The sequence below is a fragment of the Pan paniscus genome, chromosome 7 (genome assembly GCF_029289425.2).
Source record: "Pan paniscus chromosome 7, NHGRI_mPanPan1-v2.0_pri, whole genome shotgun sequence".
Lineage (NCBI taxonomy): Eukaryota > Metazoa > Chordata > Mammalia > Primates > Hominidae > Pan > Pan paniscus.
In genome coordinates this window covers 89,523,899-89,550,716 of record NC_073256.2, presented here as the reverse complement: position 1 = coordinate 89,550,716, position 26,818 = coordinate 89,523,899, and the positions used below count along the sequence as shown (strand labels likewise).

Below are 26,818 nucleotides of genomic sequence, written 5' to 3'. Positions count from 1 at the left end.
TAGTTCTTTGTGGAGGTTTGTACATTGCTATACTTCTCCCGACAAATCTAGTTTAGTAGACTTTTCTGTTTTGTTTTGAGACGAAGTCTGGTTCTGTCACGCAGGCTGGAGTGCAGTGGCGCAATCTCGGCTCATTGCAAGCTCCGCCTCCCAGTCTCACGCCATTCTCCTGCCTCAGCCTCCTGAGTTAGCTGGGACTACAGGCGCCCGCCAACACGCCCGGCTAATTTTTTTTTTTTTTTTTTGTATTTTTAGCAGACAGGGTTTCACCGTGTTAGCCAGGATGGTCTCGATCTCCTGGCCTCGTGATCCACCCGCCTCGGCCTCCCAAAGTGCTGGGATTACAGGCGTGAGCCACCGCGCCTGGCCCTTTGTTTTATTATTTATTTATTTTTTGAGATGGAGTCTCACTCTGTCACCCAAGCTGGAGTGCAGTGGCACCATCTCGGCTCACTGCAACCTCCACCTTCTGGGTTCAAGCAATTCTCCTGCTTCAGCCTTCCAAGTACCTGAGATTACAGATGCCCACCACTGCGCCCGGCTATGTTTAAATTATTATGTGAATTTGACTTTTCTCATCAGTCCTTTTTCATTCCCCTTATAATTTATTTAATTTTTTGTTTGTTTGTTTTGAGACGAGAGTCTCGCTCTGTTGTCAGGCTGGAGTGCAATGGCACAATCTTGGCTCACTGCAACCTCTGCCTCCCGGGTTCAATCAATTCTCCTGCCTCAGCCTCCCAAGTAGCTGGGATTACAGGCACGCACCACCATGCCCAGCTAATTTTTTTGTATTTTTAGTAGAGACTGAGTTTCACCATGTTGGCCAGGCTAGAACCTAACACAGACCACACTCAAACACGCTTATTATTCCTTTTTTAAATTTAGGTGTTAAGCATACACATTTCCTGGAATACATTTATAGTTTTTATTCTTTTAGATATACTATTCATGTTTATATTGTTTTTTATGCATTCTGTTAATTTTTCTTAAGCTTTTATTAAAACTGTCACCCTCTCAGTTTTTCTGTTTTTCAACCTATTTAAATTATTTTTTGTTTCAGAGACGACCACCGGATAATTCTTTTTATGTGCGAACATGTAACAAGAATCCAAAGAAAACAAAATGGTGGTATCATGGTAAGCAGTTTGAATTTGTAATAACTTTTTAGCATTTTGATATGAAGATTATATATATTTGCTATAAGACTTGGGAAAAAGAAGAGAAGCTATAATTGGTGTTATATTTATGTTATATGAAGAAAATTCTTTAAAATATTCTAATATATTTAATGGATGAATTACCCTAGATTTTTTTTTTTTTTTTTTTTTTGAGATGGAGTTTTGCTCTTGTTGCCCAGGCTGGAGTGCAATGGTGTTATTCTCGGCTCACCACAACCTCTACCTCTTGGGTTCAAGCGATTGTCCTTCCTCAGCTTCCCAAGTAGCTGAGATTACAGGCATGTGCAACCACACCCAGCTAATTTTGTATTTTTAGTAGAGACGGGGTTTCTGTGTGTTGATGAGTCTGGTCTTGAACTCCTGACCTCAGGTGATCTGCCCACCTGGGCATCCCAAAGTTCTGGGATTACAGGCGTGAGCCACCACGCCCAGCACTACACTAGATTTTTAATGGGGCAAACAAAATCATAGCCATCATAAAAGTAAAATGTAAAATTACTTTGACATTCGGAGACTCTACCATTGTATTACAAAAAAGAAGTTGTTAATAATCTTTAGATCAAATTAGAACTATTTACTGGGAGCCCAGGCATGGTGGCCTACGCCTGTAATCCCAGCACTTTGGGAGGCAGAGGTGGGCAGATCACTTGAGGTCAGGAGTTCAAGACTAGCTTGGTCAACATGGTGAAACTTCGTCTCTACTAAAAGTACAAAAATTAGATGGGCGTGGTGGCTTGCAGCTAATTCCACCGGAGGCTGATGCATGAGAATCACTTGAACCCTGGTGGTGAAGGTTGAAGTGAGCTGAGATCACGCCACTCTACTCCAGCCTGGGTGACAGTGATGGAATGAGACTCTATCTCCAAAGGAAAAAAAAAAAAGAACTAGTTACTGGGAAATCTGTTGTTTGAAATAGAAGTTTTGATGCCTTGTTTGTTCATTTAGTTCTGGTAGTATTCATGGCCGGGAGGAGGCGGGAGTCACAGTAAGGGGTACCTCATTAAATTAGAAAGCTCTCTATTCTAATCATTATCCCTTAAAAAAAAAAATGAGATTCTGCTGATTGTAGTTGTATTAATAAAGTACTCTCTAATTTTAAATTTCTATTGTATTTGTTGGGATGGTAATGATAATTCAGAGCTGCTAGCATTTCTAAACTAACCTTAATGCTTCCCTGAAGAGTTATTTGAAATTAAAAACAAAAAGTCTGTATTCTTCAGTGTACTTTTTGAAGCAAGTAAACAAAAACCATCCCCTGTGATTTTTGTATACATAAGAGTATTGCCTTTGGGGTTTTTTATGTGTGTGGGTTTGTTTTTTTTTTTTTAATGTTAACCTGATAATAAATTAGAACTAGCAAAAACTAATTGGACTATGACCTTCTCCCCGTATCTTCTATCCAGTGTGAAGCCTTCTGTATCCTCACCTAAATTGAGTGAATTAAAAACTTAAAAGTTCCCCAGGTGTTGAACAAAAAGATGACCCGAGTCAGTGCAATAGAACTATGCCAGTAGTTAAAAATTAGAAAACACAAAGAAGTGGCCGGGCGTGGTGGCTCATGCCTGTAATCCCAGCACTTTGGGAGGCTGAGGTGGGTGGATCACGAGACCAGGAGATTGAGACCATCCTGGCTAACACGGTGAAACCCTGTCTCTACTAAAAATACAAAAAATTAGCCGGGCGTGGTGGCAGGCGCCTGTAGTCCCAGTTACTCGGGAGGCCGAGGCAGGAGAATGGCATGAACCCAGGAGGCGGAGCTCATAGTGAGCGGAGATCGCGCCACTGCACTCCAGCCTGGGCGACAGAGCAAGCCTCCGTCTCAAAAAAAAAAAAAAAAGAAAAGAAAAGAAAAAAGAAAACAAAGAAATATGCTGTTCCTGAGAGACAGAAATGTGAAAATTTGGGGTAACATCAATAAGAAATACATATGACTTAGAAGAAGAAGAAAATGGCAAAACTTTAAGAGCCGTGAAATAAAAATACGTGTATTTTACAAACTGTAGGTTCGATGGAGTTCATTACAAATCCAGTGAATGATTGTGGGGGTGGGAAGGGAGATAGGTGTTTGAAAAGTTTGGGAAAAAAATAGTAGATGAGAAGAACAAAGTTTGAATTTTGAGCCATAAAGGTAATGGAGGAGAATTAATCTACCAGACAGGACACTAAAAATACTAATAGAAGAACAGATCATTGAAATACAGTTCCTCTTATTGAGGCCCAGTTGAATATAACATTTGAATATATGATAAGGCATTACAAATCAGTGATAAGGGGAAGGATTATTTAGTAAGTAATCATCTTGGAAAATCTGTAATCCTTTGGAGAAAGAATATTTTCACTGCATAAAATATTTCTTGTGGGTTCAGTATTTGTATTTATTTATTTTTTATTTATTTTTTGAGATGAAGTCTTGCTCTGTTGCCCAGGCTGGAGTGCAGTGGCGTGATCTAGGCTCACTGCATCCTCCGCCTCCTGGGTTCAAGCAATTCTCCTGCCCTCAGCCTCCCTAGTAGCTGGGATTACAGGCGCGCCACCATGCCCAGCTGATTTTTGTATTTTTATTTTTATTTTTGTTTATTTATTTATTTATTTATTTTGAGACGGAGTCTTGCTGTCACCCAGGCTGGAGTGCAGTTTCGCAACTTCGGCTCACTGCAAGCTCCACCTCCCGGGGTTCACACCATTCTCCTGCCTCAGCCTCCCGCGTAGCTGGGACTACAGGCGCCCGCCACCTCGCTCGGCTAATTTTTTGTATTTTTAGTAGAGACGGGGTTTCACTGTGTTAGCCAGGATGGTCTCGATCTCCTGACCTCGTGATCCGCCCGCCTCGGCCTCCCAAAGTGCTGGGATTACAGGCATGAGCCTCCGCACCCGGCCAATTTTTGTATTTTTAGTAGAGACGGGTTTTGCCATGTTGGCCAGGCTGGTCTCGAACTCCTGACCTCAGGGTGATCGCCTGCCTCAGCCTCCCTAAGTGCTGGGATTACAGGCGTGAGCCACTGCGCCTGGCCTATTTTTAAAATATAACCAAAAAAATGTTTTTTTTCAGTGTTGGGTATCAGCTCTCTGGAGAAAGGAAGAATTTCTGAATTTAAAAGAAATCACAAAGAAATTAAACATTCAATTATATGAAAATGTACAGCTTCTTTAACTTTAAAGCACTATCGTTATAAAGTTTGAAAAAATTGTGAAATGTTTATAGCTTATTAAAAATAAACCGTTTCTGAAAGTTACTTAAGGATAAAAAACAAAATAGGCAAAAAAGTGCAGCTCAGTAAAATAATTACCAGTTTAAGATTTTGAAACAGTTTCTGAATCTGCGGAGTTTTATAAAACAAATGCAATACTGAAGGGGAGAGTAAAGGGTAGAATAAAATTGTTTTCATACTTGCTGGTGGTATGTAGCAAGTTAGTGTAATCCTTTAAGGAAGCAGTTTAGCAGTATTTAGCAAGCTTAAAATTCAAGAGCAAACATTTGTCTTAGTTATTAAACTTCAGAGAATCTGTCCTAAAAAAAATCCTTAACACAAGAAAAGTTTTATTTATGAAATATTCAGTGTAGTACTTTATTATTATATACTCAGTTTCTTAGTCTGCCATCTGTTACCTCTACATGTGCTATTTGCCTCAAATTAATTCTACTACACACACAACTCCTCTCTTCTTAGGAGCTCTTTTACCAAAGCCTTGTTAAGTACTCCCTCCTTTGAGGAACCTAATAAACTTGAATGCTGGTTTTGTTTACATTAAGATACCCTCAGATAATTCTGATGTAGCTAGTCTTCTGAGAACTATTGTTTCTGAGATTATTTGACAAGGTTTCCAAATAGACTCATTAATAAACAGGCCTAATTCTTTCTTACATTCTTTTGCCTTTTAGGACCAAACACTAAGCCGCTTCTTCATGCCTTTACAAAAAAGCCTTAAAAAACAAACAAACAAAATCCTTGAGTGTCAGAAACTCCTTTATCTTACTATAGTGAGTTCCCACATGCATCAAAAATTAAGATTAGCCAATTAGGAATATTGACAAACATAGTTATTTTTAAGTGTCAGTGTTTTTAAGACTCTAGTAATTCTGGTTCAGATAGATTCAATCTCACTAGTAATTGAAAGATTCTTCTTTTTTACAAGTGTTTTTAAACCACCTTGAGGTTTTTCATGCAACTTCAGGGGACATTGTGTTTTAGAAGATGAGTTTTTTTAAAAGTACACATTTTTTAAAGTACAACCCTCTCTTGTACTTTCTCATGCCATTATTAGAGGGTATTCCTATTTTTTCCTTATTTACTACTCCCTAGTGGAGAAAGTTCAAAAAGATAATCGGTTTTCTAGCCCCTCTAATGCTGGGTTATATGGTTGAAAGGATTTATGAGAAGTCTTTCATCTAAGAATACTTCAGAGTTTCTTCTTACCTGCTTTTGAATAAGAAATGGGGAAAGATAAAACCAGAAATATAAGGATTAATTCTTTAAATTAGGATTTATAATAGAAATATAAGTTCTTATTCTTTTTCTTTTTCTTTTTTTTGACGGAGTTTTGTTCTTGTTGCCCAGGCTGGAGTGCAGTGGCGCCATCTTGGCTCACCGCACCTCTGCCTTCTGGGTTCAAGAGATTCTCCTGCCTCAGCCTCCCGAGTAGCTGGGGTTACAGGCATGTGCCACCACGCCCGGCTAATTTTGTATTTTTAATAGAGATGAGGTTTCTCCATGTTGGTCAGGCTGGTCTTGAACTCCCAACCTCAGGTGATCTGCCCCCTCGGCCTCCCAAAGTGCTGGGATTACAGGTGTGAGCCACTGCGCCCAGCCAATAGAAGTTATTTTTCTTAGAGTTAACAGTTTTTATGTTACTGAGAAATCCATACTTTGTTGACTGAAGTAGAAAGTTCTTTTTAGTAGTTTGGAGACACGTAATCTCCAAGTAAGCCGAGAAGTACCAAAAAAATAGGCTTTCAAACCAAATTAACCTTTCACATAATATAAAATAGTCTGAAGTTCATACAGTAATTCATTTTTCCAATAAACAGATTAAAGTTATCCTTTCCTCTTTCACCTCTCCCCGCCCCCCCAATGCAAATGAGCTATTTTTAAAAGGCACTGGATTCTTACTCACCTGAATTATGACTGTTCTACTCCAGTCCCCAGTCCTGGGTACATAAATTTTTTTTTTCATTTACAGATAATTTTGTTTAAAATATCCTTGGTTCATTGACTTGCGATGACCATTCTTATCTCTTAATATATTTTCTCCTCTTGCTTGAATGCTGAATGTTTGAATCATTCCCCTCCACCATTCTCCTTTTAAGGGACAACTTTGTTTTGAAAGTGAGTTTCATAGCAATCAAGGAATGGAAATATTTGTTACACATTGAGATGGTAAAGCAGCTGTTCTGTCATCCAACTAGGATGGCTGCAGAGAATCTTCTTTGAACTTTTTCTTCACTTTTTTTTTCCTTCACTTTTAAAAAGCTAATGCATTTCAGCTGTGTAGCACATACTGTCTTCTCCTTTATATATATCAGAATAGCAGTCACAGGCAATGTAAATAATAGCTTGTCCTGGCATTATAGGTAAATTTGGGTAATCTTATCAAAGATAATCATACGCTTGTAAAAAGTATAACACATTAATTTTCTTATTAGAACTTTCCACAAGTCAGTATCTTTTCCTGCTTAGCTCTAGGTGTTATACTGCTTTGTTCCAGTATAACACCTAGTTACCAAGACATATGAACTCTTGATGTTTCTTAGCATCATCTAATTTTCAAAGGCTTACAGAACAGGCCAGTTTCCTTATGTGACTTTCAAGGCTAGGCAGAAAGATCAGAAACTGAACAAAAGCTTACTAAGAATTGGATAAACTCACTGAAACACTTAGCATTTCAGTTTCTAGAAACTAAGTGGAATTGTATGCCTCAGGTCTCAAGCTCCACAGTCCTCCTGTGTGGTGCTTCCCGACATACTTGGGTCAAGGTGAGTCAGTGTTTGTCAGATCTAAGCAAAGAGGCAAGAGAGGTTTGGTTTAGATTAGTGATTGTATATATACTTCCTGGATGCTGGATGCAGGATGGAGGCACAGTTAATGAAAAACAACAAATCTGAAATTTGCTTCATTTCCTGGTTTTATAAGAGGAGGACTCTGCTGACATGCTAAAGCTGAGCTGCCAAATACCTGTGTTAAAGTTCTTGGAAGAAGACACAAGGGCTCCATAGCTCAGGGGTTAGAGCACTGGTCTTGTAACGTTCTTGGAAGAGACCTCTCTCAGCTTAAATTTGTGGTTTTCTACATTATTAGTTAGAATCCCTTAAGAATTAGGCCAGTCACTGTTTACCCCACTGTTATTGTCTTTGCTTGCATCATAGCTTGTATTTATTTCTTTTGAGGTTCTTATTTACCACACAGTGATTTATTACCATGTAAAAAGTCACCTCATTAGTGTTTAGAGGTCTTTGGATATATTAAATAAAAAGTTGTATTGATAGTGACTGCACATTTCTTTATTACTTACTTGTAGTTGACTATCAATGTGTTTTCCAGAATTCCTTTATAGTTTCTATTCACTAAGAAATTGAAGTCATACCTGCTTTGAAATTCAAATTTATTCATTGCCAGTTAAGGCAGTGCGGGAGTGGGAGGGGATTCTTATGCTTTGAATAATCAATTGAGCAGGGAGAATAGGGTTAAAAAAAAACAAGCCTAACCAAAATAGATATGCAAAATAGACAACTCACCTCAGCATATAGATGGGCTAAGGAATTTTCTTATGATTCAGGGCTAGAATCTTCCTTAGAAAACAGATCTGCATACAGTTCCATGCACCAATAAATGAATGATTGAGGCCTCAGAGTTCTATATCATAAAACAGACATGATAATTGTTCTTGGGAAAGATAGAAAGTATCTTTTGAACGTGTCTCTTTGTGAGACCATAAAAATAATTTCAGTGAGGTAGCCAACTAAAGTCCATTAGTTGTATGGTCCATTTGTTTTCTGAGGTCAGTATCAGGCATATACAACTTAGTTTCATAAATGATTTGCTTTCCACAGCGGGGAGGACAGATATGTGGCTGGCTGGAACCATTCTCCTTAAAGTGTTAGAAAATTGAATGGTTGGTTATAAACTGTAGGTTGAATATCCCTTATTCGAAATGGTTGGTACCAGAAGTGTTTTGGGTTTCAATTTGTTTTTCTCGAATATTTGCATATACATAATGAGCTATCTTGGGGATGGGAGCCAAGTCTAAACATGAAATTTATGTATGTTTCACATATACCTTAAACACGTATTCTGAGGGTAATTTTATACAAAACTTCATTTATTTTTTGAGACAGAATCTCACTCTGTCACTTAGGCTGGAGTGCAGTGGTATGATCATGGCTCATTGCAGCCTCAACTTCCCGGGCTCAGGTGATCCTCCCACCTCAGTGTCCCGAGTAACTGGGACTACAGACAACGTACCACCATGCCTAGCTAATTTTTGTATATTTTGTTGGGGGGTATAGATGGGATTTCACTATGTTGCCCAGATTGGTCTCAAATTCCTGGACTCAAGCAATCTGCCCGCCTCAGCCTCCCAAAGTGCTGGGATTGCAGGCATGAGCCACCACACTGGACCTATACAGCATTTTAAATAATTTTTTGCATGAAACAGAGTTTTAACTGTTTAACATCATGAGGTCAAGTCTGGAATTTTCCACTTGTGGTGTCATGTTGATACTTAAAAAGTTTCAGATTTTGGATTTAGGGATGCTCACCCCGTGTAACTTAAGGCTCCTGTTTGTTGAAGATTGGTTTCAGAGACCTAAGCTCATAGGAAATGAATTGGCACAATGTTTAGATGGCATATCCAACAAAATGAGTCTGTAATTTGGGGAAGGTGTAGAGGAATATCGGTTTTTAAAAACCATGGACTGCATTCTGATTCTGTTCAGCTGGAACATTTCTATAGAAGTATAAAGACTACAAGAGGGCAGGAGCATAAAATTGTCTCAGACTAGTAGTATCAAACTCCTTTTCTTCCTGCTGTATAGTTGCTGTCCATAGATTTACCTGTGTTGTTGTACCAGCTTTTGGAGTTATAAAACCATTTTCTAAATTCCTGAGTCCAAACTTTTACTCAGTTTGTTTGTGCCTTCTGTTTCCTGCTGATTAACAAGTCTTTGTCTGCCTACTTTGAAATATCTCTTGAATTGGTTCGTTAAAGGAAAATTTTAATTCCCTAAATTGTTGAGAGACAAAACTAAATATTTTCTCTTTCTTGGAGGTAGCATCCACTTCATATCCACTGACCTGTATTACTGTGTTCCTTTTTTTTCTAGTCTTCTGTCCCTGGGGATATCCAAGGAGATGGGTTTCCATGATAGTTGGAAAACTATATGATAGTTTTTATTCTCAGGAGAAAACTAAATGACCTTCTTCTAATATAGTTCTTTCTCATTTACATTTCTCAGAAGCCCCGTGAAGTTAGCCATGGTAGGTGCCACCTCTTTGAAACTGGCAGTTTGTATGTTATATTTGAAAGTGTAATTTTAGTAGAGGCTTCTGAATTTCCAGGAAAAATATAAATGGTTAATAATTAGATTTTTCTTCAGGCCATTATCTTGTTACAAATGCTTTAACCAAGAGATTAAATATACCATTCTTTTACCACCTTTTGTCAGCCTGTATTTGTCTTGACCCAAAATGGGTTACTCTGATTTTTTTTATTTTTTATTTATTTATTTTTGGTTGGGGGGTGAGTTTGTCCTGGTATCCAATAATGCTTTCATCTGGCTAGCAAACTATGTTCTTTCTAGTAACGGATAAGTTTTTGCTTCTTAGTTATGGCCATCCTATTTAGAAAAAGGATGGCGATGGCTTTGGCTCATAGTTGTATCTATACTTAAAGTTTGCTTATAAACTCTTGATTACATATAGCCATCATGGATTCATAGTCCCGCAAGTCCCTGTTGATCTAGCTGTTATAGATCATTTGTTTCTTCAAAACGAGGGTATTCAAAGGTGGGTAGTATCATATCAGTCAAAAACAGGGATTGGGATCTGGAAAGTAGCTTCACAAAGATTTCCTAATCATTTTGGTAGCACATTCTACAGAAAACCTACTATACTAAAAACCTTCTGCAATGAACAAGTTAGTAAATAAAGATGCATTTGTGCTACCACCTGTCAAAGATGGTATGTCTTTGGAGATACAAGTTTATTGGTAGTTAACTGGATAACATTATGTTCAAATTGAATTTTATCTGTCACTTTTCTTATTGTATATATTGTTATCTTGTATCACCTTAAAATTTATCCCCAGTAGTTTGACATATTAGGTAGAATTTTAGTGCCATCTTTTAGCTTAGAGATTTGAGTATGATTAGTTTTAGTGTTAGTTTCAGGGACCAACCCTATTGTTACTCTATTGCAGAAGCGATGTTTTAAGGAACTTATTAATATTCCTAAGTTTGTTTTATATCCATAACAAGTATATCTTCTCTGTTTCAAGTACCACAATAATTTAAAGAACATCCCTTTTTTTTTTTTTTTTTTTTTTTTGGAGATGGTGTTGGCTAGGGATCACGGCTCACTGCAGCCTCAACCTCTGAGACTCAAGCGATCCTCCCACCTCAGCCTCAGCCTCCCAAGTAGCTGGGACTACAGGCATGCACTACCATGCCAGGCTAATTTTTGTATTTTTTGTAGAGGCAATATTTTGCCGTATTGCCTAGGCTGGTCTTGAACTCCTGGGCCCAAGCAATCCATCCACCTCAGCCTCCCCAAATGCTGGAATTACAGGCGTGAGCCACTTTGCATTGCCAAGAAAATTGTGAGTGAACTTTAGAGGATATAAACTACTTGTTTTCTTAAAGATACTATTCTTATTTATTTTAAGGTGTCTAATGAATTAGGGATGATTTATTTTTAAACTCCAGTCTGTTTCCCCCTTGAAATTACTGGATCATGGAATACTCTATGAGTTTGCCCAGCTTAGAAGTCAGATTTTACTGGTTTTTAATTAGCAGTATATCAATTCTAACATGAGATAGTGTATTAATCTGTTTTGTGTTGCTCTGAAGAAGTACCTGAGACTAATTTATAAGAAGAGAAGTTTATTTGGCTCACAGTTTGGAAGACTGTAGAGAAGCATAGTGCTGGCATTTGCTTCTGGTGAGGCCTCAGGAAGCTTTTACTCATGGTGGAAGGTTGAAGGGAGAGCAGGCAAGTCACATGGCAATAGAAGGGAGCAAGAGACAGGAAGGAGGTCCCAGCCCCTTTAACAGCCAGATCTCATGTGAACGAATGACTGCAAGGAGGGCACCAAACCATTCCTGAGGGATCTGCCCCCATGACCCAAACACCTCCCCATCAGGCCCCTCTCCAACATGGGGGATCACTCATTTCAACATGAGATTTGAAGGGGCAGATATCCAAACCATATCAGACAGTCTGTAAAATATTTTGACTAGGATTTCAGAATTTTTTCCTTGAGTGCTTTCACAACTCTTGGCCACCAGTCTTAGTTTCTTTATGTAGCTTCCTTCTGAAGAATAACTCATCCTCAGAATAAATCTTTCAGATATGTTTTGTGAAATAAATTTTGTAAAATAAATAATCCTAAAGTTGTCTGTGTTACATATATATGTGTTGAGGCTACAAGAAGTTATTATTAAATAATTTCATGAGTTTTTTAATGACCCCATTTACATACGTATCTGTACTTGCTGAAAGCTTATTTTCTTTTTTTTTTTTTTTTATGAGACAGAGCCTCCCTCTGCCTCTCAGGTTGAAGCGATTCCCTTGCCTCAGCCTCCTGAGTAGCTGAGACTACCAGTGTGTGCCACGACGCCCAGCTAATTTTTGTATTTTTAGTAGAGGGAGGGTTTCACCATGTTGGCCAGGCTGGTCTCAAAACACCTGACCTCAAGTGATCCGCCCGCCTCAGCCTCCCAAAGTGCTGGGATTACAGGTGTGAGCCACCGTGTCCGGCCTGAAAACGTATTTTCTAAAGGGAAATTAATCTTAACTGTTTATTGATTTGGAGATTGTATCTCATTGGTAAAGAACAGTTACTTCCTTCACAGTCTAAAGACAAATTGTGTATTATTCTGTGTTAAATAGCATGGCACTGTTGATCAGGAGTTTACTTCTGTCTCATTACAATGTGAACTTGTTGCCCATAAAATAATTCTCTTAAGATTGATACATCCTGAATATGTACTAACATGTCATGTCAGTTTATTATTTTAAATAGAATGTGCTAATATATCATTTTAAGGTTTATGTGAACTATTTCTCTGAAAGAATAAAACTTAATTTGTTTGTCACTGTATAATTGAACATATATTGCACTTTGTATTCACAGGTTTGGGGGAGGCAGATCAGACATGTAAACTATGTACTTCTTGCTAATTGAAATTATTTCTACATTAAACAGACTTGTAGAATTTACTTATACATGCTTGACTTTTTAATTATCTTTTTTCTCCTTTTCTTAAAGATGATACTTGTTGATGCCACTGTTATCATCCTCCTAGCAGAAGATAGTCCTACTGAGAAAATGAGCACTTTGATCATTCAGTCTTTGAACTTTAACCTTTGACTGGAAGTGACCTATAGGCAATGAAGACTACTTCCTTTTACTGCATTTTTACTCGTGTGCATTCTGGGCGCATGTTGATCGCTGGTTCAGTCCAGGCAACTGACATGCTTTTATTAGTCATACAGTATTAATGCAGGTGTCAGGAAATGTCAAATATAATTCCATTTTTTATTTTTATTTTTTTAAGCTTTTGGAAAAGCTCCAGGTCCTCATGTATTGTGCAATAACAATGACTTCCTTGGCGGTTTTGGTACGTTCATTGCCGGCAATGGACGTTGTAACAGGAAAAGTTTTCATTAACTCCTGCCACTCAATGATTAATGCATGATAGGGCCTATGAAATGAACTTACTGGTTATAGTGGGAATATAAATAAAGTGAGGGATCCAACATTACTTTAAAAGTCACCCCAACTGTTTATATTTGGATTCTATGCACTGTGATCCTAAGGTTAACAGCATGAATTAACATGCGTCTTTAAAGGACTCTAATGAAAGATCATTGCATATTTATTGAATTGTTTATATCTACTGTCAAGTTGTTTTGACATGAAAGATTTTCAAGTAACATTGGCAGAGAGGTACAGTATGTTATCCCTATGGTGAAAATAATTTGTTGTATATAGTTCCTCAATCTCTGAAGTAAAGGTATGAGTAATATAGGGTATGAATGGTTTAATCAAGGCTTTATTTTGGAAGTAAGAAAAATGGCAGTGATGATTAAATTGCTGCAGTCCATAATTTGGGCTTGTTATTTGTACATTAAAGATTTTTTCCAAGTAAGTTACACTCTGTTAACTTCCTGCTAGCCATCAGCATGAGCCCTACTGCCTAAACACTATTTCATTTATTTATGTTTGGAAACCCCGTAAACATTTTTGTTTGCAATCTTGTTTCTTTTGTTATAAGTCAAGTTTGAATGTTACAATACTTTTATTGAGACTTTTGTTGTTTTTTCTTGTAAATTTTCTTTACTTGTGAGTATCATCTTGTCCTTTAATCCTGTACCCTAAAATAAGAAATACATTTTTGACAGAGGCTTAATGTTTTAACAAAAGAGTGTGGACATTTTTATTTTAAAATTTAGGCAAAAATCACTATCAAATGGTTGCTTATTTGTCTCACACAGCCATATAGTTTTTCCTGGAGGGTTTTGTTTTGTTGTTGTTGAAAAGACTTTGCTTACAGCTAGATAAAACTTTCTATAGAAAAAAAAAATTGTTGAAAGGTCCAGTTCTCAGTACCATGTGAGTTAATGATACTACAACTAAGTTCTTTTTAAAAAGTGATTAATGTATTTTATAAATTACCTTTTCACATATGCAAAATCTGTTTCTACTACAATGTTATTTTTACTAATGCCTTATTGTTGCACTCTTTTTGAAATATCCTGCAGTGAATATATGAATCAATTTGGGCTTAAAACTGAAAGCCAGTTGGCTGAAAGGTTTGAAATACGTACCCCAGTAAAACCATTCAATCAATAATTGGTAAATAATATTTTAAAATTGTTTTTAATCTGTATAGATGACATTTTGTAGCTTTGTACATGTTGTTAATTAAGGGCATATAATTTTACACTCAAAGTATAATTGCTGAACTCAGGGGTGGGTAGACTTCAAAAATATGTCTGCTATAGAAATAACTTGAAAAAAAAAATTAAAACCGTGGCCAGCCACCAAATTGTGGACACTGTTTATATACTGCTAGTTAACAATTACCACTTTTAAAAAATTATAACCGTTTTTGTTCTATCTTGACTAGATAAATTCTCACAATGATCTCTGTCAGTTTTATTAGTTGGCCTGTTTAACCAAGACAGAAAGTCTTTGAATTACTCATAGTTTTAAACTGCTTTTAATATGAAAATTGCAGCTGTAAATTATGTATTTTCATATTTTACGTAACTGCTCTACACTACTGTTTGACTTGATCTTTTTCTGGGGGTTAGGGAGAAATCTGTCTCCATATTGCTGGTTCTCTTACTAAAATGCTTTTATAAAGAAATGACCGGTGACATTTATTCACCAAAGGAATTAATATACTGAGTCAAAGATTAACAATGCTATACTATAGAGTAATAGGTCATATATAGCCTCAATTGAGTTTTTTATGACAATATTTTAACATACCTCTCTCTCTACATATAAATACCATAAAGTAAACTAAAATGAAACAGAGGAAAGTAGAGGAAAATGAAATAATTTCGGTACATCTTATGGTTTAAAGAGTAGAAAATAAGATGAAATATCCTAAAATATAGGAGCACAGACATTTAAAATTCATAATCAGGCTAACAACACTCTCTTGAATTTAGGAATCATTGAAAACTCCTTGCACTTAGATTTAATTTATATGTTAGTTACATTATTAAAAGTCATAAGGCATTTATCTGAGTCATTGCTCTACAGAGAGCAATTAATGGCTTGTAATAATAAAAAGAATATTTCTCTGTAATGCATTGTTGAAAGACAACCAGAATATCAAGAAAATGTATATAGGAATATGCTACTTGCCTCCTCCCTGCATTTCCTCGTGGGGCACTATTTGCTACATAGGCCTACAGAATTAGACTTTCATACTTAGAAGATAAGGTACACTCTTCTTCTTTTATTTATTTATTTATTTATTTTTAGGCCATTCTTCTGGTTTGCCAAATTCTATTAAGACAGTGATACATTTACTTCCTTATTTATGCATGCTTAGATCATGAACATGATGCCCTTCCTTTTTTTTTTTTTTTTTTTTTTTTTTTTTGGTCAAGTAGGGATTAATGCCATAGGTTTAGAGAGAAGGATTGTTTTCAGTTTTTAAGAGAATTTTTTTAAAATACATTTTATGGTTCTCTTAAGGAATTAATATTCACTTCTGAAGGACTTACTTGTAATATATAATTTATCATTTTAGCCAGCAGGGAAATAAATCATTTTTAATCCCCAGAAGAAAGTGCTGGAAATAGCTTCTATATAGTCAGCAGTTCACCTGGAGAAAGATCTTAATTCCTTGTTGTTTTGACTAGGAATATCAATATTTGGTATAAAATAACTAGAATAGTTTATTACCTTTTCCCTCATGAAATTTTAAATATATGCAAATATATATATCATTAGATTCCTGTGGTGGATAATAATTTCTTCAGATTCTAAAACAGGTGTCTAGTGACTGCTTAATTGTTTCCAAGTTGCATCAAAGATGAATTGGTAAATAATGGAAATGAGTAGTGATATGAAAATGGTTATGTAACTACATATTACTTGTTTCTGGTAATCAAGTCTTATTTTTTAAAAGCCTATTGTTTTTCAGAATTGAGATATTTAAAACTTGTTATAACTTCTTCCTAAAAATAGAAGAGAAGAGGAGGTACTGTGTGTTACAAAAATTTTTTTAAATAAAGAATTCAGTGTCACTAGTTCTAAGCCTTTATGGTTACTGCTGCTTATATTTCTTGATCTCACTTTCATTAATTTTTTTGTACATATCTTAGCTGAATGCTTAAAATTTACAGTTATTCATAATTGTGTATGTAAATTGTTTTTCAAAAAGAACTGAAGCTTAACCATATTCTTCTTTTCTGAGGATTCATTATCAAAATCAGCTACTATACTGTTATGTGTTATAGTAATGCCGTTACTGCCTGTGCATGATTGAGGTCTGTGAAGAAGGTGTCTTTTAATCTGCACCAACTGGCCCCAATCCTCTTTGTAGTCCTTTTTAAATTGTTTTAAATCTGTCCTTTATTTTTCTTCCTACTTTTCTGCCTCTTCCCACAGATGTCCAATGTATCAGTCTTCCGCAGTTTCCTTTTCTCACTTCTAATTTATTCTCTCTTTTTTTTTTCTGAGGTTAGGGAATCTACAGAAGGACGATTATTAAAATTATGCCATGAATTTTTGAAAAATTTAAAATGCTCTCCTACAAATAAAATACATGGAGTTTCTGATACTAATTTCAGTTTGTCAGTAGATGGCTAAATTTGTTGAATAATTGACTACTTGGTAAATGAGCTGTTAGCTGTAATTAGTTCTTTAGTACTAATATTAAGGAAATTTTGTTATTTTCGGATGAGGACTCTCCCAAAGCCAAATTATTATCCAAGCAAATTATTTATTTTTTCCATTTAAATTTCTAAGTCATTTTGAGATGTGGAATGATTATTTTTATTATTTATTTATTTATTTATTTTTGAGACGGAGTCTTGCTCTGTCACCCGGGCTTTAGTGCAGTGCACGATCTTGGCTCATTTCAATCTCCACCTCCTGGGTCTAAGCGATTCTCCTGCCTCAGCCTCTTGAGTAGCTGGGATTACAGGCACGTGCTGCCACACCTGACTAATTTTTAGTAGAGACAAGGTTTCACCGTGTTGGCCAGGCTGGTGTTGAACTCCTGACTTCAAGTGATCTGCCCACCTCAGGCTCCCAAAGTGCTGCGATTACAGGCATGACCCACCACACCCAGCCTGGAATCATTTTTTAAAAATAATTTGTGGGAGACTTGCTTTCTCAACATAAATTGTGTGTGGGTTGTTTTTTGTTTTTTGAGACGGTCTTCCTCTGTTGCCCAGGCTGGAGTGTGCAGTGGAACAGTCATTGCAGCCTTGACCACCTTGGCTCAAGCAATCCTCCTGCCTCCCGGGTAGCTGAGTCTACAGGTGTGTGCCACCATGCCTGGATGGATAGAATTTTTTTTTTTTTTAAAGACACGAGGTCTCACCATGTTGCCCAGGCTGATCTTGAATTCCTGGGCTCAAGCATTCCTCCTGCCTCAGCCTCCCAAAATGCTGGGATTACAGGTGCAAGCCACCATGCCTCGTCTGTTTGCCGATTTAAGACAGGTTTATGTACATCATTATCATTAGAGGCACATAGAATCTAGACATGTACTTGAAACTTAGCTCTCTATCCTGAAAGTTGAAGTTAGGGTTCTTTGATCCTGGTGAGATGTTAATTGTAATTTTAATTTTCATATGTTAATATTGTGACTTGTATTTTGTGATGAGTCTCTAGAATGACTAAATGACTATTTTTTTATGAAAAATTTTTTGTTAATAAAATATCTGAGGGTATTTTGAGTATGTGGAAGGAATGCCTGAATAGAAGCTGATCTATCTTAACATACCTCAAGAACTCCAGTTTTAATATGGTGAGTGAGGAGTTGACTGGGAAAAGGAGAGATCCAATTCTTGTTCTAGTCCTTGGCACATACACTCTCTGGGTTTTGAGAAAAGGATGGTCCTACAACAATTCTAAGTTGTTTTCTCAAAGGCAAAAGCATGATTTCAAAATGACATCACTTGTCAGATTTTCTGGTGTATGGAAAGATTTAATAATCCTGCCTCTTTTGAAGCCTGAAACGTACAATTTAAAGCCTGAAATCTACCATAAGGAACTTGGTAAATTGTGTCAGATACCATGAAAATGCATCTCTTCATAGTTAACCACAGATTGTTTATGTAAAGGCAAATTGGTGGTCAGGTTCAAGGTAAAATGGATTATTGGGTTGATCAGTAGCCAAAAACTAAATGCATGTTCAGGTCAAAATGAATTTGTTTGTTTTAGTTGGTGCCATTTTCCTTTTATTATTCAGAACTACAGAGTGTGCATTTTATTAATAGGAATGAAAGCTCATGCTTGAGGATTTGAATAGGGTGGATGTATATATTTTATAAACTCAAGTTGCAAAATATGTAAAGTCACTACTTTTTAAATAGAATATAAATGTTAAAACAGACAAATCTATGTTATATATTTTTTAATACATGTATCAGACTTGTTAGTTGAATGCAGATTACTTTGCTTTATGGAATTTCATAACTTTTAATAATAAACCAGTTGTTATTGGATTTTTTCTGTAGACTTGAATACTAAATGGGATAGATACCAGACCTCTTTTTGGTTTATGACGTAGAAGTATTTGTACAGTAGTTTCTCTTCACAAAAGACTGAATTTTAAAGGATTATAGAAACAGGAACATGTCCATTTCCAAAATGAGTGCAACAGAATGAAGATAGTCACTTAAACCATCTATTTAACACATCACCTTTATGTAATATATAGCTAGTTTTAGTGTTTTAATAAGTCCCAACTAAAGACTGAGTGTTTTCAGTGAAGATGGAAATGGAGACCCGGGCACTTGCTTAGAGTTATCGTGAGTCCGATGTTCCTGAACTTCAAGTTGTACAATTAAGGGCATACTCTTAAGAACTTCTGGATGCTTTCTGGAGTATACAAACAGATCAACTAATGACTTAAATGAGTGACTCTTGAAGCTGCAAGAAGAGGAAGGAAATAACCACAAGAAGGGGCTATCTCAGCATCTGTTATTCCTGACAGGAGGAATTAAATATGCTCTGCTGGTAATTCTAAGCTTTTCTGCAGGGGATCTGCTTGCCCCAGGAGCACCTTAGTGCTCATTGAGGCAGCCATTCTGCCATAAAAACGATCATGTCTCAAGCTGTTCCTGCCGTCCTACACAACTATGTTAGTAGATGGTTAGATACATATATGAACCATCTTTTGTACTTTGATGGTGCCCTTTTCCTTTATTATAATCCTTAATTTCTACTTTCCATAGTAGGATTTGACTTTTCTCCATTAGTTTAAGCTACTCTGGATAAGTGACTCTGTTTATGTCCTCCCTATATTTCTTACTCATTTTCACACTAACATAACACATAACAAAATTAAACATAAGCTAAATTGAAGAAGCAAGTGACACAGCTAAGAGTTTTGTGTACTTGGACAACAAAGCTCAAAGCCACTGTGGTTATCTGTCCTGTTGGGAGCCCCTTTCAACCATTTTTTTAGTTGCCTGTAAGATTTATTTTTAATGTTTGCCTGCATAATGCAAAATACATAAGTGGGAATCCCTACGCCCTTTACAGTTAAGCGGATTATGGAAATAATAAGGAAAGTTTATCAACTAAGGTAGGAAATATCTTCTCATGTCTGTATCTGGCCTTCAGGGACTTAATGTGGGTGAATATATGTCATCAGACAAGATCCTAATATAGATGGCTGTATCCTGCAGATAGCCAATTCAACATTAAAATTTTATGTTTCCATACCTCAATGAAAACATATTTCTTTTATCCTGTTATAATTTAATGACATTCCCATCCAACTTAATCAAGCAATGAGACTCAGTAGTCTTCTCCTTGCATTTTTCAAGTCCTGTTGAGTGTAACTTTAAAATGTCTCTGAGATTTCTACCTTCTCTCCAGTCTCCTTACCATTAGGGCCTTTCACTACCTGGCCTTGGTGTCCCTAGGCTGCTCTTCAGCTGTCCACAAACCTTGTTTCATAAGCAGTAGCAATGCAAGCTTCCGCTGCCTTCTGCTAATGTTCTTCCCTCCTAGAATGTTCATGATCTGCGTTTCTACCTGAAAGGTCTAGTTCAAAGGTAGCTGAAAGGTTATCATCCTTGTCCTTTCTTCTCTCCCTACCAGTCATCTATCCTGAACTTTTTAACAATAGGGACAGTGTTGCAATTGTGTTTGTGTCCCCAGCACATAGCACACAGTACCTAGTATACAGCACCTGTAGCACATAGGCATTTAATAAGTGTGTATTGAATTAACTTGGTTGTGCTTGTATTTTTATCCTAGCTTTCTCAAAGAAACTTAGGTGCTAGCTATTTTGAAACATATATCCAGAACCACCACCTGAGTAAAATGTATAACAGAACCCTGCTCTTTCTATCCCAGAGAGTTTGAGAAAACTACTTTTAAATAAATCATTAATCATTCTTCATTGGTTTTGGCTTTTTTTATAGGTGTTTCTCATATCTTTATCTCTGAGGCAAATTGCTTGTCACAAATTAATTGTTTTAAACTAAATACATCTCAGGAACCATAAAATCATAAAGGTAAACCTGACACAGAGTTTAAAAACCAGCATTAAGCAGATAATTATTGTGTGCCTTTCATATGCCAAGAAGGATGGCAGCTGAGGTATATATCTTCAAAGGGCGTATGTAATAAGGGAGATAATAAATAGAAAAGCATATCATATAAAATGTGACAAGCCTTAAGAGGTGCAGATAGTTTCTGATTATCAAAGAAACATGTCTGGGAAAAGTACTGTCATGCATAAAGATAGACGGGCCAGGCACAGTGGCTCACGCCTGTAATCCCAGTACTTTGGGCAGGTGGATCACGTCAGGAGCTTGAGACCAGCCTGGCCAACATGGTGAAACCCCGTATCTACTAAAAATAAACTAACGGCGTGGTGGTGGGCGCCTGTAATCCCGGCTACTTCGGAGGCTGAGGCAGGAGAATAGCTTGAATCCGGGAGGCGGAGGTTGCAGTGAACCAAGATCACGCCATTGCACTCCAGCCTGGGACAGAGCGAGATTCCGTCTCCAAAAGAGAGTGGATGGGTGCCAGGGATGGAAAAACTACATATTAGGTACTGTGTTCGCTATTTGGGCGATGGGTTCAGTAGAGCCCAAACCCCCAGCATTAGGCAATAGATCTGTGTAACCAACCTGCACGTGTACCCCCTGAATTTATTTTCTTTAATACTGTCATGGGCTAGGCATGATGGCTCATACCTGTAATCCCAGCACTTTGGGAGGCCAAGGCAGGCGGATCAGTGAGGCCAGGAGGTCGATACAAGCCTGGCCAACATGGAGAAACCCCATCTTTACTAAAAATACAAAAAAGCTGGGCATGGTGGCACACGCCTGTAATCCCAACTGTTTGGGAGGCTGAGGCACAAGAATTGCTTGAACCCGGGAGGCAGAGGTTGCAGTGAGCTGAGACCACACACTGCACTCCAGCCTGGGTGACAGAGCAAGACTCCATCTAAAAAAAATAAAAATATTGTCATGACCTGAAAAATGTAAACTTTGTAGATGGGTTTCAGGCAAGAACAGAGTTCCCAAGTACAAAATGCTAGGACAGGAGAGGAGTTTGCATGAAGATCAGTACAAAGGACTGTGTGACTGGTTCAGGATGAGCGGGGTATTTGGAATGATGTAGGTCCTTGTGAGTCAGGGTAAGATTGAAGTTATTTGGTCCTTCAGTTTCCATTAGCTGATAGATGAGCCCAGCAACTAAGAGTTGCTTTTGTCCTCAGGGAATTTGTCAACTGGGAAGAAATAGTTATGAAACTGAGCTACTGTGTGGGTGGTATCACAAGGATAGTTGCCCAGGATATGCCTAAAACAAGGAGTCTGAAGTACTACCCCAGCATCCCACCCACCAAGAAATAATTTAAAGCTAGACCCAGTAGGTCTACTTCATAGTAAAGATCAGCTAAGTAAACCAGCCATCATTCAGACTTGCACCCACTCTAGGGTGGTTCAGGGAATGTCAAGCCTTGGACTTGGATTAAGGTGTGGTCCCTGACTAGCAGTGTCCTCAGGAGATGACATGCAGAAGCAAATGAATATCCTCTCTGGAGGAAGATACTTTCTTCCTAGGACATAAAGTTATCACATTCTAGGAAATAAGACACCATGATTAACAGCCAGCAGGAATATAAACAGACCTAGAAAGCATTAGAGGAGTTTGACATGATCTGATATGGTTTGCTGATCTGCCTGGCTTAACTTGGGATCTTCTGAAGAATGAGAACCTATCTTGTTTGTCTTTATACTCATTTAAATATTGAATGCCTACTGTGTCTCAAGGAACTATGATCAGGCAGGGAAGGCAGACAGGTAATTGAAATACAGTTTGACACTTGGTATCCTGGGGTAATCACAGAGTGCTGGGTGAGCATCGAGGCAGGAAAAATCAACACATGGAGTCCAAGAAAGAATTCAGGGAACATGACGAACTGCAGGATGAGTATTTGCCAGGTAAAGGTGGGAGAGTGAAGATGAGGGCATGTATAAGCACACGCTGCAAAGGCCCGGGTGTGATAAATAACAGTGTGGTGGGAGCATTGAATTAGAGTGGTAAAAAACCATGTTATGGCCAGGTGTGGCTCACACCTGTAATCCCAACACTCTGGGAGGCTGAGATGGGCAGATCACCTGAGGTGTGGAGTTTGAGATCAGCCTAGCCAACTTGTCTCTACTAAAAATACAAAAAATTAGCCGGGCTGGTGGCATGTGCCTGTAATCCCAGCTACTTGGGAGGCTGAGGTGGGAGAATTGCTTGAACCAGGAGACGGAGGTTGCAGTGAGCCCAGATCGCACCACTGCACTCCAGCCTGGGCAACCGAGCAAGCCTCCATCTCAAAAACAAAAACCATGTTATAAAGTTTTGACTTAATATTGTGGGCAAAGGGACTGGTGGAATGAGATTTGCACTTTGGACAAATTACCTTGGCCTTGGCTGTAGTCTGGAGAATGGATTGGAAGAGTCACAGAGCTGGGGATGTGGGGATGGGAGCAGAACCCAAGAGGCTTTTTCAGTAATCCAGACAAAGGATGATGGCTTGAATTGATTATAATATGAACTACTGGAATAAAGATAGACATAGTGGAACAGAATAGAGAGTCCAGAAATATGGTCAATTGATTTTCAAAAAAAGATGCCAGGGCACTTGTGGGTGAAGCAATACTCCATCGAACGAAAGGCATTAGAACATTTGGAAAGCCGTATGCAAAAAACAAAAATCTTACCTAACACTGTATACAGAATTAGCCCAAAATGAATCATAGACCTAAATTGAGAGCAAAAACAATAAAACTTCAAAAAGGAGAAAATCTGAGGTCTTGGATTTGACAAAGATTTCTTAACTATGACACAAATTCTAAAAGAATGAGTTGGACTCATCAAAATTTGAAACAGGTTCTTCAAAAGACAAACTATGAAAATAAGACAATATCTTTGCAAATATATCTGATAAAGGATATATTTATAATTTTTAAAGAACTTAAAATTCAATAACAAAACCCAATGAAGTAATGGGTGATTTTGTTTTTTACTCAAACTGATATGTAACCAAAGAGAATATAGGAATGGCAAACAAACATGTGGAATGCTGCTTAACACCTTTAGTCCTTAGCAAAATACAAATAAAAACAATGATGAGATACCACTACACACCCACTGCATTGACCATACCAAGTTGTGGCAAGGATGTGGAGCAATGGAAACTCTCCTACACTGCAGGTGGGAATTTAGAATTGTATAACCACTTTGGAAAATAATTTGGCAGTTTCTTTAAAAGTTATGCACATACCTACTATACAAATCAGCCATTTCACACCTAGCTATTTGCCCAAGAGAAAAGAAAGCATATGTCCACAAAAGGCTTTGTACACTAATGTTTATATGAAACATAAAACATTTTATGTTTTATGTAATCTGCCCGAACTAGAAACATCCCGAATGTCCATCAATAGGTGAACAGATAAGCAACTCTCCATACAATGGAATAATATTCAGTAATAAAATAGGAACAAACTATTGATACATGTAATGAAGTTGATGAATCCTGATAAATCTCGGTTATGCTGAGTGAATATAGCCAGGCCAAAAAGCATACATCCTGTATGGCTTTATTTACATAAAATTTTAGAAAATGCATCCTTAGTTACAGTGACAGAATCAGATAAATGTTTGCATAGGGAAATGGGATGGCGGGAAGGGGAGATTACAAAGGGGAAGAAACAAACTTTTGGGAATGATACATATGTTCATTATCTTGATTGTCTTGGTTTCACAGATGTATATGTCAAACTCATCAAATTATATACTTTATTTGTAGATTATTGTACATTATACCTCAATTAAAAAAAAAAAAACAATTGGCCAGGCACAGTGGCTCATGCCTGTAATCCCAGTACTTTGGGAGGCCAAGGCAGGCAGATCACGAGGTCAAGAGATCGAGACCATTCTGGCCAACATGGTGGAACACCGTCTCTTCTAAAAATACAAAAAAAAAAAATTAGCCGGGCCTAGTGGCGCATGCCTGTAGTTCCAGCTACTCAGGAGGCTGAGGCAGAAGAATCGCTTGAACCCGGGAGGTGGAAGTTGCAGTGAGCCAAGATCATGCCACTGCACTCCAGCCTGGTGACAGAGCGAGACTCTGTCTCAAAAAAAAAAAAAAAAAAAAAAAGGCTTTTAGTAATAAAGACAGGATGATGGCTGCCTGAAATAAGGTATGAGAAAGAGGACAAATTCAGCCATAATCAAATTGTCCAAAATCACACACTTTAAATGTGATGGAGCTAGAATTAAAAACCTGAGTCTAGCCTGGGCAACATGGTGAAACTCCATCTCTGCAAAAATATAAAAATTAGCTAGACATGGTGGTCTGCACATGTGGTCCCAACTACTTGGGAGGCTGGGGTAAGAAGATCACTGCACTCCTGCCTGGATGACAGAACGAGACACTATTTAAAAATAATAAAAAAAAAAAAAAACCCAAACCTGAGTCGGACAAATTCCAAAATCCATGCTGAAAGTCAGTACATTTATACTTGAGATAACCACTATGTTTTGGGCTTGGACAAATGAGTTGAGGGTGATAGTTTTCACCAAAGTACAAAGAGAAGAAGCAGGTTTGGGAGAAAAGGAGATGTGTTTGCATTCCCCCATTGCACCGAGTATGGTAGCTTATATAGTCAATTAGTAAGTGGAGACGGGAGCTGAAGTTTTTAGGTAGCAATGATAGTGAAATATTTAGTGTGATGATTTTACTCAGTTTATGGGTTAATTGCCCATTAACTAATAGCTGGAAAGGAATTTAATACTTTTTTTTTTTTTTTTGAGACTGAGTCTCACTGTGTCACCCAGGCTGGAGTGCAATGGTGCGATCTAGGCTCACTGCAACCTCTGCCTCCCAGGTTCAAGCAATTCTCCTGCCTCAGCCTCCTAAGTAGCTGGGATTACAGGCGCATGCCACCATGCCTGGCTAATTTTTGTATTTTTAGTAGAGACGGGGTTTCACCATGTTGGCCAGGCTGGTCTTGAACTCCTGACCTCAAGAGATCCAACTGCCTCAGCCTCCCAAAGGGCTGGGATTACAGGCGTGAGCCACCGCACTCAGCCAGGAATTTAATACTTTCTAGTCCAAAAGCCTAATCAATGCATAAATTATTTCTGAATGTCTTTGAAGCGATCACCCTGATCACCTTCATTTACAGGGATTAACCTAACTCAGAAAATCGTTGCACTTTTGAATAAATCTGATTATTAGAAAGTTATTTCTTCCAGGTCAGGCGTGGTGGCTCACACCTGTAATCCCAGCACTTTGGGAGGTTGAGGCAGGTGGATCTCTTGAGTCCAGGAGTTCGAGACCAGCCTGGGCAACATGGCAAAACCTCGTCTCTACAAAAAAAATACAAATAAATTAGCTGAATGTGGTGGTGTCACCTGTAGTCCCAAGTAGCTGGAAACTAAGGTGTGAAGATTGCTTCAACCTGGGAGATGGAGGTTGCATTGTGCCACTGCACTCCAGCCTGGAGATAGAGTGACATACTGTCTCAAAAAATAAATAAATAAATAATTTTTTTTTCAGAACTGAAATCTGCCTTCATACTATCTATTACGGGTTGAATCATGTCCTCCAATAAGATGTGTTGAAGTCTTAACTCCCAGTACATCAAATTGTGACCCTATTTGGAAATAGAGTCATTGCAGATGTCATTAGTTGAGGTGAGGTTATACCGAAGTAGAATGTGGCCTTAATCCAATATAACTGGTGTCCTAAGAATTGGAGAAGAGACTCAGACACATGGGGAGAAGACCATGCAGTCATAGAGTGATGTATCAACAAGCCAGCAAATGCCAGGGATTGCTGGGAACATCAGAGGCTGGAAGAGGCAGGGAAAGTTTCTTCCCTAGAGCTGTGGGAGAGAACATGATTCTGCTGACACCTTGATCATGGACTTCCAGCCTCCAGAACTGTGAGACAACAAATGTCTGGTTTCTTTTAAGTCATCCAGTTTGAACTACTTTGTTATAGCAGCCCTAACAAACACACACACGCTATCTCTTTTTTCTAGTTCTGTCTTCTGGAAACACGGAATAAGTCCTGGTTTCTTTTCCATATATTTTCAGGTGTTTTGAGAACATATTTCAAGAACATATTTCATGACACAGTGAGGAAAACATTTCCTTTACTGGTTTTTAATATGATACATTTTCAAATCCTT

The 26,818-nt window shown here is 37.8% G+C and overlaps 1 protein-coding gene across 3 annotated transcripts in view; it reads left to right on the top strand.

The window, feature by feature from the left end:
• UBE2W (ubiquitin conjugating enzyme E2 W) overlaps window positions 1–26,604 on the top strand; it is a 97,382-nt gene extending 70,778 nt beyond the window's left edge. For 2 of the 3 annotated variants that reach the window (XM_003831319.5, XM_034966245.3), the window contains 2 exons: window positions 1,061–1,136; window positions 12,660–18,598. In XM_003831319.5, the coding sequence (XP_003831367.1) occupies window positions 1,061–1,136; window positions 12,660–12,673 (90 nt within the window). In that variant the 3' untranslated portion in view covers window positions 12,674–18,598. Of the gene's footprint in view, window positions 1–1,060; window positions 1,137–12,659; window positions 18,599–26,181 lie in introns of those variants that run through there. The other variant, XM_057303029.2, reaches the window with a different exon arrangement.
• Window positions 26,605–26,818: the final 214 nt, after the last annotated feature.